The following is a 13,360-nucleotide window of genomic DNA, read 5'->3' on the forward strand; positions in this document are numbered from 1 at the left end:
TGTACATAGGAGGTAGTATTATAGTAGTTATATTCTTGTACATAGGAGTAGTATTATAGTAGTTATATTCTTGTACATAGGAGGTAGCATTATAGTAGTTATATTCTTGTACATAGGAGTAGTATTATAGTAGTTATATTCTTGTACATAGGAGGTAGTATTATAGTAGTTATATTCTTGTACATAGGAGCAGTATTATAGTAGTTATATTCTTGTACATAGGAGGCAGTATTATAGTAGTTATATTCTTGTACATAGGAGGTAGTATTATAGTAGTTATATTCTTGTACATAGGAGGTAGTATTATAGTAGTTATATTCTTGTACATAGGAGGTAGTATTGTAGTAGTTATATTCTTGTACATAGGAGTAGTATTATAGTAGTTATATTCTTGTACATAGGAGCAGTATTATAGTAGTTATATTCTTGTACATAGGAGCAGTATTATAGTAGTTATATTCTTGTACATAGGAGGTAGTATTATAGCAGTTATATTCTTGTACATAGGAGTAGTATTATAGTAGTTATATTCTTGTACATAGGAGCAGTATTATAGTAGTTATATTCTTGTATGTAGGAGGTAGTATTATAGTAGTTATATTCTTGTACATAGGAGTAATATTATAGTAGTTATATTCTTGTACATAGGAGGTAGTATTATAGTAGTTATATTCTTGTACATAGGAGGTAGTATTATAGTAGTTATATTCTTGTACAAAGGAGTAGTATTATAGTAGTTATATTCTTGTACATAGGAGTAGTATTATAGTAGTTATATTCTTGTACATAGGAGCAGTATTATAGTAGTTATATTCTTGTACATAGGAGCAGTATTATAGTAGTTATATTCTTGTACATAGGAGTAGTATTATAGTAGTTATATTCTTGTACATAGGAGCAGTATTATAGTAGTTATATTCTTGTACATAGGAGCAGTATTATAGTAGTTATATTCTTGTACATAGGAGTAGTATTATAGTAGTTATATTCTTGTACATAGGAGGTAGTATTATAGTAGTTATATTCTTGTACATAGGAGTAGTATTATAGTAGTTATATTCTTGTACATAGGAGTAGTATTATAGTAGTTATATTCTTGTACATAGGAGCAGTATTATAGTAGTTATATTCTTGTACATAGGAGCAGTATTATAGTAGTTATATTCTTGTACATAGGAGGTAGTATTATAGTAGTTATATTCTTGTACATAGGAGGTAGTATTATAGTAGTTATATTCTTGTACATAGGAGTAGTATTATAGTAGTTATATTCTTGTACATAGGAGCAGTATTATAGTAGTTATATTCTTGTACATAGGAGCAGTATTATAGTAGTTATATTCTTGTACATAGGAGTAGTATTATAGTAGTTATATTCTTGTACATAGGAGTACTATTATAGTAGTTATATTCTTGTACATTGGAGTAGTATTATAGTAGTTATATTCTTGTACATAGGAGCAGTATTATAGTAGTTATATTCTTGTACATAGGAGTAGTATTATAGTAGTTATATTCTTGTACATAGGAGTAGTATTATAGTAGTTATATTCTTGTACATAGGAGTAGTATTATAGTAGTTATATTCTTGTACATAGGAGTAGTATTATAGTAGTTATATTCTTGTACATAGCAGTAGTATTATAGTAGTTATATTCTTGTACATAGGAGGTAGTATTATAGTAGTTATATTCTTGTACATAGGAGCAGTATTCTAGTAGTTATATTCTTGTACATAGGAGCAGTATTATAGTAGTTATATTCTTGTACATAGGAGTAGTATTATAGTAGTTATATTCTTGTACATAGGAGTACTATTATAGTAGTTATATTCTTGTACATTGGAGTAGTATTATAGTAGTTACATTCTAGTACATAGGAGCAGTATTATAGTAGTTATATTCTTGTACATAGGAGTAGTATTATAGTAGTTATATTCTTGTACATAGGAGTAGTATTATAGTAGTTATATTCTTGTACATAGGAGTAGTATTATAGTAGTTATATTCTTGTACATAGCAGTAGTATTATAGTAGTTATATTCTTGTACATAGGAGGTAGTATTATAGTAGTTATATTCTTGTACATAGGAGCAGTATTATAGTAGTTATATTCTTGTACATAGGAGGTAGTATTATAGTAGTTATATTCTTGTACATAGGAGTAGTATTATAGTAGTTATATTCTTACATGTAGGGGGCAGTATTATAGTAGTCACTTTGCTGTCTTGTATACTAGTAGATGTGGCTGTATATGCGCAGTCATGTATTCCTATATTCTCTAGGTTATTTCCCCCGGTGTATTGCTCACCTGGCTGTGACCTGCGCAGGTTGTGGTGATTGTAGTTACCCCAGTGACATCAGTTCGGTGTCAGATTCTCTCCCGGGCACATGGAGGAAATGCCACCTATCTGACAAATATAGACGTGTGACATTCCCTCCCCCTTAATAACATGTAAAGGAAAAAAATCCCAGCAGTGTCCATAGCAACAGTCCCCGGTAAAAATACCAAACCAGGGAACACAAACTTTCCCACCTTGGATAATTGGATGGATGAGGAACCTCCGATTCTACAACCCGTCCCCTGGTCCAATGCAAGATCAGCAGCCATTTCTGAGGCGTGAGGTATGAGGCGCCTCATGCAATATTCTTATTGAAAAGACTTTTACCATTATAGTGGGTTGTGGATGTTTCCGCCATTTATAGCTCACACCTCATGGTCGGGGGACATCACTGCTCCATACTGAGGGATAGTTGGCCGATTTTAAGCCTCACAATGACAGGCAGGTCTCACCTGTTCTGTACCTCATACCTCGCCAATACCACTAGGTGCTCAAATATTCATGTCCCCTTCATCACAATCTCTGCGCCTCATACCTCCCCCATGTGTCCTGCACCACAATCTCTGCGCCTCATACCTCCCCCATGTGTCCTGCACCACAATCTCTGCGCCTCATACCTCCCCCTTGTCTCCTGCACTACAATCTCTGCGCCTCATACCTCCCCATGTCCCCTGCACTACAATCTCTGCGCCTCCTACCTCCCCCATGTCCCCTGCACTACAATCTCTGCGCCTCATACCTCCCCATGTCTCCTGCACTACAATCTCTGTGCCTCTTACCTCCCCATGTCTCCTGCACTACAATCTCTGCGCCTCATACCTCCCCCATGTCCCCTGCACTACAATCTCTGCGCCTCATACCTCCCCCATGTCCCCTGCACTACAATCTCTGCGCCTCATACCTCCCCATGTCTCCTGCACCACAATCTCTGCGCCTCATACCTCCCCCATGTCTCCTGCACTATAATCTCTGCGCCTCATACCTCCCCCATGTCCCCTGCACTACAATCTCTGCGCCTCATACCTCCCCATGTCTCCTGCACTACAATCTCTGTGCCTCTTACCTCCCCATGTCTCCTGCACTACAATCTCTGTGCCTCATACCTCCCCCATGTCCCCTGCACCACAATCTCTGCGCCTCATACCTCCCCCATGTCTCCTGCACCACAATCTCTGCGCCTCCTACCTCCCCATGTCTCCTGCACTACAATCTCTGCGCCTCATACCTCCCCCATGTCCCCTGCACTACAATCTCTGCGCCTCATACCTCCCCCATGTCTCCTGCACCACAATCTCTGCGCCTCCTACCTCCCCATGTCTCCTGCACTACAATCTCTGCGCCTCATACCTCCCCCATGTCCCCTGCACTACAATCTCTGCGCCTCATACCTCCCCAAGTCTCCTGCACTACAATCTCTGCGCCTCATACCTCCCCATGTCTCCTGCACTACAATCTCTGTGCCTCATACCTCCCCAAGTCTCCTGCACTACAATCTCTGCGCCTCATACCTCCCCCATGTCTCCTGCACTACAATCTCTGCGCCTCCTACCTCCCCCATGTCCCCTGCACCACAATCTCTGCGCCTCATACCTCCCCATGTCTCCTGCACTACAATCTCTGCGCCTCCTACCTCCCCCATGTCCCCTGCACTACAATCTCTGCGCCTCCTACCTCCCCCATGTCTTCTGTACCACAATCTCTGCGCCTCATACCTCCCCCGTGTCCCCTTCATCACAATCTCTGCACCTCCTACCTCCTCCGTGTCTCCTGCACCACAATCTCTGCGCCTCCTACCTCCCCATGTCTCCTGCACTACAATCTCTGCGCCTCCTACCTCCCCCATGTCTCCTGCACTACAATCTCTGCGCCTCCTACCTCCCCCATGTCTTCTGTACCACAATCTCTGCGCCTCATACCTCCCCCGTGTCCCCTTCATCACAATCTCTGCGCCTCATACCTCCTCCATGTCTCCTGCACTACAATCTCTGCGCCTCATACCTCCCCATGTCTCCTGCACTACAATCTCTGCGCCTCCTACCTCCCCATGTCTCCTGCACTACAATCTCTGCGCCTCCTACCTCCTCCATGTCCCCTGCACTACAATCTCTGCGCCTCATACCTCCCCCATGTCTCCTGCACTACAATCTCTGCGCCTCCTACCTCCCCATGTCTCCTGCACTACAATCTCTGCGCCTCCTACCTCCCCATGTCTCCTGCACTACAATCTCTGCGCCTCATACCTCCCCCATGTCTCCTGCACTACAATCTCTGCGCCTCCTACCTCCCCATGTCTCCTGCACTACAATCTCTGCGCCTCATACCTCCTCCATGTCTCCTGCACTACAATCTCTGCGCCTCATACCTCCCCATGTCTCCTGCACTACAATCTCTGCGCCTCCTACCTCCTCCATGTCCCCTGCACTACAATCTCTGCGCCTCATACCTCCCCCGTGTCTCCTGCACTACAATCTCTGCGCCTCCTACCTCCCCCATGTCTCCTGCACTACAATCTCTGCGCCTCATACCTCCCCCATGTCTCCTGCACCACAATCTCTGCGCCTCATACCTCCCCCATGTCCCCTGCACTACAATCTCTGCGCCTCATACCTCCCCCATGTCCCCTGCACTACAATCTCTGCGCCTCATACCTCCCCATGTCTCCTGCACCACAATCTCTGCGCCTCATACCTCCTCCATGTCTCCTGCACCACAATCTCTGCGCCTCATACCTCCCCCATGTCTCCTGCACTACAATCTCTGCGCCTCATACCTCCCCATGTCTCCTGCATCACAATCTCTGCGCCTCATACCTCCCCCATGTCTCCTGCACTATAATCTCTGCGCCTCCTACCTCCCCATGTCTTCTGTACCACAATCTCTGTGCCTCATACCTCCCCCATGTCTCCTGCACTACAATCTCTGCGCCTCATACCTCCCCCGTGTCTCCTGCACCACAATCTCTGCGCCTCATACCTCCCCCGTGTCTCCTGCACCACAATCTCTGCGCCTCATACCTCCCCCATGTCCCCTGCACTACAATCTCTGCGCCTCATACCTCCCCCATGTCTCCTGCACCACAATCTCTGCGCCTCATACCTCCCCATGTCTCCTGCACTACAATCTCTGCGCCTCATACCTCCCCCGTGTCTCCTGCACCACAATCTCTGCGCCTCATACCTCCCCCGTGTCTCCTGCACCACAATCTCTGCGCCTCATACCTCCCCCATGTCCCCTGCACTACAATCTCTGCGCCTCATACCTCCCCCATGTCCCCTGCACTACAATCTCTGCGCCTCCTACCTCCCCCATGTTCCCTGCACTACAATCTCTGCGCCTCATACCTCCCCATGTCTCCTGCACTACAATCTCTGCGCCTCCTACCTCCTCCATGTCTCCTGCACTACAATCTCTGCGCCTCATACCTCCCCATGTCTCCTGCACTACAATCTCTGTGCCTCATACCTCCCCCATGTCTCCTGCACTACAATCTCTGCGCCTCCTACCTCCCCCATGTCCCCTGCACTACAATCTCTGCGCCTCATACCTCCCCCATGTCCCCTGCACTACAATCTCTGCGCCTCATACCTCCCCCATGTCTCCTGCACTACAATCTCTGCGCCTCATACCTCCCCCATGTCCCCTGCACTACAATCTCTGCGCCTCATACCTCCCCCATGTCTCCTGCACTACAATCTCTGCGCCTCATACCTCCCCCATGTCTCCTGCACTACAATCTCTGCGCCTCATACCTCCCCCATGTCTCCTGCACTACAATCTCTGCGCCTCATACCTCCCCATGTCTCCTGCACCACAATCTCTGCGCCTCATACCTCCCCCATGTCTCCTGCACTATAATCTCTGCGCCTCATACCTCCCCCATGTCTCCTGCACTACAATCTCTGCGCCTCCTACCTCCCCATGTCTCCTGCACCACAATCTCTGCGCCTCATACCTCCCCCATGTCTCCTGCACTACAATCTCTGCGCCTCATACCTCCCCCATGTCTCCTGCACTACAATCTCTGCGCCTCATACCTCCCCCATGTCTCCTGCACTACAATCTCTGCGCCTCATACCTCCCCCATGTCTCCTGCACTACAATCTCTGCGCCTCATACCTCCCCATGTCTCCTGCACCACAATCTCTGCGCCTCATACCTCCCCCATGTCTCCTGCACTATAATCTCTGCGCCTCATACCTCCCCCATGTCTCCTGCACCACAATCTCTGCGCCTCATACCTCCCCCGTGTCTCCTGCACCACAATCTCTGCGCCTCATACCTCCCCCATGTCCCCTGCACTACAATCTCTGTGCCTCATATCTCCCCCATGTCTCCTGCACTACAATCTCTGTGCCTCATACCTCCCCCATGTCTCCTGCACTACAATCTCTGCGCCTCATACCTCCCCCATGTCTCCTGCACTACAATCTCTGCGCCTCATACCTCCCCCATGTCTCCTGCACTACAATCTCTGCGCCTCATACCTCCCCCGTGTCTCCTGCACCACAATCTCTGCGCCTCATACCTCCCCCGTGTCCCCTGCACCACAATCTCTGCGCCTCATACCTCCCCCGTGTCCCCTGCACCACAATCTCTGCGCCTCATACCTCCCCCATGTCTCCTGCACCACAATCTCTGAGCCTCCTACCTCCCCCATGTCTCCTGCACTACAATCTCTGCGCCTCATACCTCCCCATGTCTCCTGCACTACAATCTCTGCGCCTCATACCTCCCCCATGTCCCCTGCACTACAATCTCTGCGCCTCATACCTCCCCCATGTCTCCTGCACTACAATCTCTGAGCCTCATACCTCCCCCATGTCCCCTGCACCACAATCTCTGAGCCTCATACCTCCCCCATGTCTCCTGCACTACAATCTCTGCGCCTCATACCTCCCCCATGTCTCCTGCACTTCAATCTCTGCGCCTCCTACCTCCCCCATGTCTCCTGCACTACAATCTCTGCGCCTCCTACCTCCCCCATGTCCCCTGCACCACAATCTCTGCGCCTCCTACCTCCCCCATGTCCCCTGCACCACAATCTCTGCGCCTCATACCTCCCCCATGTCTCCTGCACTACAATCTCTGCGCCTCATACCTCCCCATGTCCCCTGCACTACAATCTCTGCGCCTCATACCTCCCCCATGTCTCCTGCACTACAATCTCTGCGCCTCATACCTCCCCCATGTCTCCAACTCTCATATACTCTATAACTAATATTTAGCATGTTCCCTGCTTCACGGTCTCTGTGCCTTATCAGTGATGTCACAGTTGCACGCCTTGTTATCAGTGATGTCACAGTTGCACGCCTTGTTATTAGTGATGTCACAGTTGCACGCCTGGTTCTCAGTGATGTCACAGTTGCGCGCCTTGTTATCAGTGATGTCACAGTTGCGCGCCTTGTTATCAGTGATGTCACAGTTGCACGCCTTGTTATTAGTGATGTCACAGTTGCGCGCCTTGTTATCAGTGATGTCACAGTTGCGCGCCTGGTTCTCAGTGATGTCACAGTTGCACGCCTGGTTCTCAGTGATGTCACAGTTGCACGCCTTGTCCTCAGTGATGTCACAGTTGCGCGCCTTGTTATTAGTGATGTCACAGTTGCGCGCCTTGTTATCAGTGATCTCACAGTTGCGCGCCTTGTTATCAGTGATGTCACAGTTGCACGTCTTGTTATCAGTGATGTCACAGTTGCGCGCCTTGTTATTAGTGATGTCACAGTTGCACGCCTTGTTATCAGTGATGTCACAGTTGCACGCCTGGTTCTCAGTGATGTCACAGTTGCGCGCCTTGTTATTAGTGATGTCACAGTTGCACACCTTGTTATTAGTGATGTCACAGTTGCGCGCCTTGTTATTAATGATGTCACAGTTGCGCGCCTTGTTATCAGTGATGTCACAGTTGCGCGCCTTGTTATCAGTGATGTCACAGTTGCACGCCTGGTTCTCAGTGATGTCACAGTTGCGCGCCTTGTTATCAGTGATGTCACAGTTCCGCGCCTTGTTATCAGTGATGTCACAGTTGCGCGCCTTGTTATCAGTGATGTCACAGTTGCGCGCCTTGTTATCAGTGATGTCACAGTTGTGCGCCTTGTTATCAGTGATGTCACAGTTGCACGCCTGGTGCCTCAGTGATGTCACAGTTGTGCGCCTTGTTATCAGTGATGTCACAGTTGCACGCCTTGTTATCAGTGATGTCACAGTTGCGCGCCTTGTTATCAGTGATGTCACAGTTGCACGCCTGGTTCTCAGTGATGTCACAGTTGCACGCCTGGTGCCTCAGTGATGTCACAGTTGTGCGCCTTGTTATCAGTGATGTCACAGTTGCGCGCCTTGTTATCAGTGATGTCACAGTTGCACGCCTTGTTATTAGTGATGTCACAGTTGCACGCCTGGTTCTCAGTGATGTCACAGTTGCGCGCCTTGTTATCAGTGATGTCACAGTTGCGCGCCTTGTTATCAGTGATGTCACACTTGCACGCCTTGTTATCAGTGATGTCACAGTTGCGCGCCTTGTTATCAGTGATGTCACAGTTGTGCGCCTTGTTATCAGTGATGTCACAGTTGCGCGCCTTGTTATCAGTGATGTCACAGTTGCGCGCCTTGTTATCAGTGATGTCACAGTTGCGCGCCTTGTTATCAGTGATGTCACAGTTGCGCGCCTTGTTATCAGTGATGTCACAGTTGCGCGCCTTGTTATCAGTGATGTCACAGTTGCGCGCCTTGTTATCAGTGATGTCACAGTTGCGCGCCTTGTTATCAGTGATGTCACAGTTGCACGCCTGGTGCCCACTATGTCAGTACTATATACATATAGCGGGCACCATAGGAGGCTGATGTTGATCTATATATATAACACATGCTGCGCCCGCATACCCAGGATTTACAGGAATATCAAACAGCCTTTGGTCGACATCCCTGGAAAAGAAGAGCTTGCAATCTAATAGTGAAGTCCCTGCTCCCCCCTGTGTTAACCCCTGGCTCGCCGGCCCCCTCCTCTGCACCGCTCTACTATTCCCATTCAGCACTGTGGCGAGCAGGCGACGGGAGGCGGCGAGCAGAGTGAGGGGCATGGACTGGAGGTGAGTGGTCCAGGACTGGGTGCCAGGACGACCCCCCGCCGCTCCACCTGGGCACCTCTGTAGCTGTGGAGAGGTTAAAGCGCCGGTGTAGGGCTGGATCAGATTGTCACAGCTGCCAGACAAGCCAATAGGAGCCGCCTGCCAAGAGATGGGCTTGGCTTGGTAAGGGAGACAGAGCTGGCTATAGAGAGAGAAGGCAGGCAGGATCTCCGCTCCGTGTCCCCAGCACCTTCCCATACAATGACATGTAAGAGCTGCCAAAGTAACACCTGAGGATTTCATGGCATTGGCCGCCTGGGGAGGGTCGGGGTGGCCGGGGAGGGCATTGCATATTTGGCTTTTGTCTTTAATCTGTCTTCCTACCCCCCTTTCCCCGTAGGAGATTGCACACAGAGTGTCAGGATTGGGGGGCTGAAGGCATCTCATCATCACCTCCACACCACCACCACCGTCATGGACACCTCTGGGCACCTTCATGATTCAGGGGTTGGCGACATGGACGAAGAACCCAAGTGTCACTGCCCGTTATCGGGGGACTCTGTCAACCAGCTGCAGAGCCAGAGCTACCATCACAGCCTGTTGCACTCGTCCTCTCCGTCAGCTTTCAGGGCACCTCCTTCCAACAACTCCACCGTCCTCCACCACCCTTCTTCCTCCAGGCAGGGCAGCCAGCTCAATTTAAGTGACCACTTGGTTGGACACTCTCCAACTTCAGCGTCTACAAGTGGGGCTGGCGGAGGATGCAAGCACAGACAAGCCAGTCCTCTCGTCCACAGAAGGGACAGCAACCCATTCACCGAAATAGCCATGAGCTCTTGTAAATACACCGGAGGGGTGATGAAGCCCCTCAGCCGACTAAGTGCCTCCAGAAGGAACCTGATAGACTCAGAGCCCGAGAGCCAACCTCTTCAGATCTTCAACTCCAGCAACGCTCCCGAGATAGTCATCTCTTCCAAGGACGAGCACCACTCCAACCAGAATTTGCACCACCACCATCCCAATGCCACGCAGAACCATCAACACTCAGGCAATAACACCACCGCCACCAACTACCCCAAACCCAACAAGAGGAAGCATCAAAACATTGGATACAAATTGGGACACCGGAGGGCTCTTTTTGAGAAACGGAAGAGGCTCAGTGACTACGCGCTCATATTCGGGATGTTTGGAATAGTTGTCATGGTCATTGAGACAGAACTGTCATGGGGGTTGTACGAAAAGGTAGGACCATCAACTTGGAGGAGAAGACGGTTGGGTTGGGTGGTTGGATGGGGGGGGGGAACCTATGCAGGATCACGGAAATAGAATATGGCTCCTTCCTTGGCTTGGCAGATGAGCACTGTCACCCGGCCAGCCGCCGACTCCTCCAGGGCCGCAGCGTCTCCTAGCTCGGGGCCCTGAAGGAGTTAACGGGCCTCACACTTGCTAGGCTGACTGCTCACTTCCTATCCTCGGGGTATGGGGAGGGTAACGTCTTCCATGCAGGGTCGGATACGCACACATACATAGTCATGCACATCCTATATGGAGAGATCTTGGGGTGCAGAGGATGCTGGGAGAAAAATGGCTACAGGTGTCAAAGAGGCAGCGGCAGGAGGTGAACGTCTGGCACGGGGGGGATGAGATGCTGCTATGATGGAGCATCGGGGATGTGGCAGGAGAGATCTGGTCGGAGGCAGGCGGCGGGGGGTCGGGGACTTCTCGTAGCATCAGTCCCCACTTGTTCCCGGCGAGCAGGCGGAATGTACAATGAGCTCTCCCTCCCCGATCTGCAGTCAGGAGGAGAAGCCGCTTCTAAGTCACAGCCCTGAGCACGTAGGGGAACAGCAGACACCCTCATGGTCTGACTACGGAGAGGCCTGGGGTGCTGCCACCCATGGAAGGGCTCCAGGATTCCAGTGGTGGTCACCCAGCTCTACCAGAGTCCTGAATGGTGAACCTTCCCAGTCATTAGTGATGTGACCCCATCCTACTGTGAAGAAACTTTCACTACACTCCATTTATAAAGGGAGGGGGCATAAATAGTTAACGGGGAGCCGAGTCTGGAGGGTGATGACCGGGGTGTACAGGGGGTATATACGGAGTGCACAGGGGGTATATACGGAGTGTCCAGGGGGTATATACGGAGTGCACAGGGGGTACACAGGGTGCACAAACAGGGTGCACAGGGGGAACGGGTGCTGGTACCATCACAGCTGGTCTGTCACATGCGAGACATCTGCTGCTGTCAGACACCAGTGTGTGATACAGACGGGGCAGAGATTGGGGGCCTCGGGGGTTCCCATGGGCAGATTATATGGATATAGACAGACCCCCAACCCCCCATATCCACATTATACAGCACAGGTATGGGGGCAGGACATACCCCAGGAGAAGAAGCAGTGCTGGCCGCAGGGCTAGGAGGCGTTGTCCCTGGGGGAGGGGGCTAATAGTATGTGCCCCCCCCCCAGTCATATGCTAATGTCTTCATTTACAAGAAGGATCAATAATTCCCACTCCGAGACGTCTCAGCTTGTTAGAAAGTTACAGTATTATATATATATCACACAGAGTATTACAGTATTATATACATATTACACAGAGTATTACAGTATTATATACATATTACACAGTGCTGAGTATTACAGTATTATATACATATTACACAGTACTGAGTATTACAGTATTATATACATATTACACAGCGCTGAGTATTACAGTATTATATACATATTACACAGTACTGAGTATTACAGTATTATATACATATTACACAGTACTGAGTATTACAGTATTATATACATATTACACAGCGCTGAGTATTACAGTATTATATACATATTACACAGCGCTGAGTATTACAGTATTATATACATATTACACAGCGCTGAGTATTACAGTATTATATACATATTACACAGTGCTGAGTATTACAGTATTATATACATATTACACAGCTCTGAGTATTACAGTATTATATACATATTACACAGTGCTGAGTATTACAGTATTATATACATATTACACAGCTCTGAGTATTACAGTATTATATACATATTACACAGTATGGAGTATTACAGTATTATATACATATTACACAGTACTGAGTATTACAGTATTATATACATATTACACAGCTCTGAGTATTACAGTATTATATACATATTACAGAGTATGGAGTATTATAGTATTATATACATATTACACAGTACTGAGTATTACAGTATTATATACATATTACACAGGGCTGAGTATTACAGTATTATATACATATTACACAGCGCTGAGTATTACAGTATTATATACATATTACACAGCGCTGAGTATTACAGTATTATATACATATTACACAGTGCTGAGTATTACAGTATTATATACATATTACAAAGCTCTGAGTATTACAGTATTATATACATATTACACAGTATGGAGTATTACAGTATTATATACATATTACACAGTATGGAGTATTACAGTATTATATACATATTACACAGTACTGAGTATTACAGTATTATATACATATTACACAGCTCTGAGTATTACAGTATTATATACATATTACAGAGTATGGAGTATTATAGTATTATATACATATTACACAGTACTGAGTATTACAGTATTATATACATATTACACAGGGCTGAGTATTACAGTATTATATACATATTACACAGCGCTGAGTATTACAGTATTATATACATATTACACAGCGCTGAGTATTACAGTATTATATACATATTACACAGTGCTGAGTATTACAGTATTATATACATATTACAAAGCTCTGAGTATTACAGTATTATATACATATTACACAGTATGGAGTATTACAGTATTATATACATATTACACAGTACTGAGTATTACAGTATTATATACATATTACACAGTGCTGAGTATTACAGTATTATATATATATTACACAGTACTGAGTATTACAGTATTATATACATAT

General features: G+C 47.3%; 1 protein-coding gene across 1 annotated transcript in view; it reads left to right on the forward strand.

Moving 5' to 3' along the window:
* The first annotated feature begins 9,603 nt into the window (after positions 1–9,603).
* KCNN3 (potassium calcium-activated channel subfamily N member 3) overlaps positions 9,604–13,360 on the forward strand; it is a 128,312-nt gene continuing 124,555 nt past the window's right edge. Inside the window, exons 1-2 of the mRNA XM_075283315.1 lie at positions 9,604–9,670; positions 9,803–10,644. Of these exons, the coding sequence (XP_075139416.1) occupies positions 9,877–10,644 (768 nt within the window). The 5' untranslated portion in view covers positions 9,604–9,670; positions 9,803–9,876. The remainder of the gene's footprint in view (positions 9,671–9,802; positions 10,645–13,360) is intronic.

Source organism: Leptodactylus fuscus, chromosome 7 (genome assembly GCF_031893055.1).
Source record: "Leptodactylus fuscus isolate aLepFus1 chromosome 7, aLepFus1.hap2, whole genome shotgun sequence".
NCBI lineage: Eukaryota > Metazoa > Chordata > Amphibia > Anura > Leptodactylidae > Leptodactylus > Leptodactylus fuscus.